The sequence below is a fragment of the Propithecus coquereli genome, unplaced genomic scaffold, assembly GCF_000956105.1.
Source record: "Propithecus coquereli isolate 6110/MARCELLA unplaced genomic scaffold, Pcoq_1.0 Scaffold70, whole genome shotgun sequence".
Classification (NCBI taxonomy): Eukaryota; Metazoa; Chordata; class Mammalia; order Primates; family Indriidae; genus Propithecus; species Propithecus coquereli.
This window is the reverse complement of record NW_012153063.1, coordinates 1,590,902-1,593,008: the sequence shown is the minus strand read 5'-3', so window position 1 is coordinate 1,593,008 and position 2,107 is coordinate 1,590,902. Positions and strand designations below refer to the sequence as shown.

Below are 2,107 nucleotides of genomic sequence, written 5' to 3'. Positions count from 1 at the left end.
CAGTCCGTTCCTACATAATATCTGCTCTGCAAATTTCAGCCAACACTGCTCCAACTAAGCCTCCATCCAGAATCACAAGGCAGCTAGAGGTAGTGACTTATTTCGGTCACCATTATGCACTGCCATCCTACCTGATGTCAGCAGCTCACTAATGACGTCCTTCTGGAGAAGCTGATTAACAAGGGCCAGGGGGAAATAATTCATCAAGCAAAATGAAGACACCACACTCAACAGGTTTTCAGAAGAGATGTGGTGAAGACAACCAGTCACAGAACTAGCCATCACTTCTAGGAACTGTCTGGAAAACAAAGAAAAGTCAGTTTCCAAAAACTTGAAGACAAGGTCGTGGTGGGCTAGTTAGGTGCCATAGCACCAATATCTTTAAGGATTCCAAAGGAAAAAGTTAAGAAAATCAGGTTTGCAAATAGGCATCAATCCACACATCATTCAGGCCAGGTGGCTATCATAATAAGGGTACATATTCAATAAATGTTGGCTATTGCCGCATACCTTACAAAAGACAAATGTTTCATAAACTTTAACTAATTTAATTCCCATTACAATTCTATGGGTAATAATAATTATTATCATTTTCATTATCAAGATGAGTAAACAGGTTCAGAGAAGTTGAGTAACTTTTCTAAGAACACACAGCCACAGAAGTAGTGGTGACAGTATCAGAACCCAAGTTGTCAGGCTCCAGAGCCTTTTAATCATTATGCTAGATTTTCTATAAGGCCTAGGCCACCACTGTAGTTTTATAACCAATTAAAATTCTCTAGCTATCAGTACTCTGGGTTAAAAGAACTATGAGGAAGATTGGTTGAGTCCAAGAGTTTGAGGCTACAGTGAGCTATGACGTCACTGCACTCTAGCCTCAGCAACAGAGTGAGACCTTGTCTCAAATAAAAAAAAAAAGAACTGCAAGCCTAATCCTACCATCCAGAGCTAATGCTACACAGTATAACAAAGTAGTTAAGCACAAAGGAAGAAAAGATCAAAATTACGTGAGATCACTTGCCCAGAGTGACATCGCTAAGAAATGACACAGATAACCTCTGAACTCAAGTCAATCTGACTCTCAGGGCATATGCTGTATATCACTGTATAGGAAGAAATGAAACATATGCAAAGTACTGTCTTATTGCAGAGGTCAGAAAGTAGACAGTAGCTTTCGGGAGAAGGAGAATTTGAATAGGTGGAAAACATGGGAAAAGGGAAGAACATTCGAACGGAGCCCTAAAAGTGCTCGCTGTTTGCCTGATGATGAATAACTAGTGAGATGAAGGCCCTAAGCAGTAATTCTTATATCAGGGGCAAATGTGCCCAGAAGAAAGCCCTTAATAACAACGACACTGTAAAGGCAAATGTCGGAGATCAACTGGGAGGTCCCTGGGCAGGGACAGATGGGTCAAGGAGGAAGGGGGCTGTGGCAGCCTAGGAGAACTGTGCACGTTGCTAGGGGATGGGAAAAATGTAACAGATCCTGGAGAAAACAGGGAGGCAACACTTAAGAAATTGATTACTCATGGGCTTTAAGAGTATGCAACAGGACAGAAGGGCTGCAGATGAGGAAGCTGGAAGCCTGGCAGTGATCCCCTCTCTGATCTTCTCTTGCCCCACTCCTCACACTGTTAACTTGTGCTTCAGCAGCCCAAACTGCTGCTGTTCCCTGCACGTGCTTGCCATTGCTTTCCTCCAGCCTTGCGTATAGAGTGCCTTCCACGCGGAATGTTCTTCCTTGCTTATCTTCCCATGGTGAACTCCCATCTATCCATCCTTTCAGAGCAGCTCAGGCCCCACCTCCTCCGGGTAGCACTTTCCAGCATCCCTTGACCCTCCTCTTTGCCAGGCTGGCATCCTGGCACATCCCACCTCTATTTCTAAATATCCCAGATAAAACTCTATCACTCCAGTTTTTATGATATATTAATATTTAATTGCCAGTTTAGGTGTCTACCTTACCCATTACACAGAATCCTCTGGCAAGAAGAACTGTGTCTTATTTGTCTTTGTCTGAGTGCCCATGTGCTTGGTAAATGTTTGCTGACTAAATGAAGAGATAAACTTAGATGAGGAAGATAGGAGAAGGAGCTTGTCAGTAGAA

General features: G+C 43.0%; 1 protein-coding gene across 1 annotated transcript in view; it reads right to left on the bottom strand.

Annotated features, from left to right (window-relative positions):
- The window catches only part of FASTKD2 (FAST kinase domains 2), a 31,239-nt gene that overhangs the window by 1,839 nt on the left and 27,293 nt on the right, over positions 1-2,107 (bottom strand). The window contains exon 8 of the mRNA XM_012661205.1: positions 132-298. Within this exon, the coding sequence (XP_012516659.1) occupies positions 132-298 (167 nt within the window). The remainder of the gene's footprint in view (positions 1-131; positions 299-2,107) is intronic.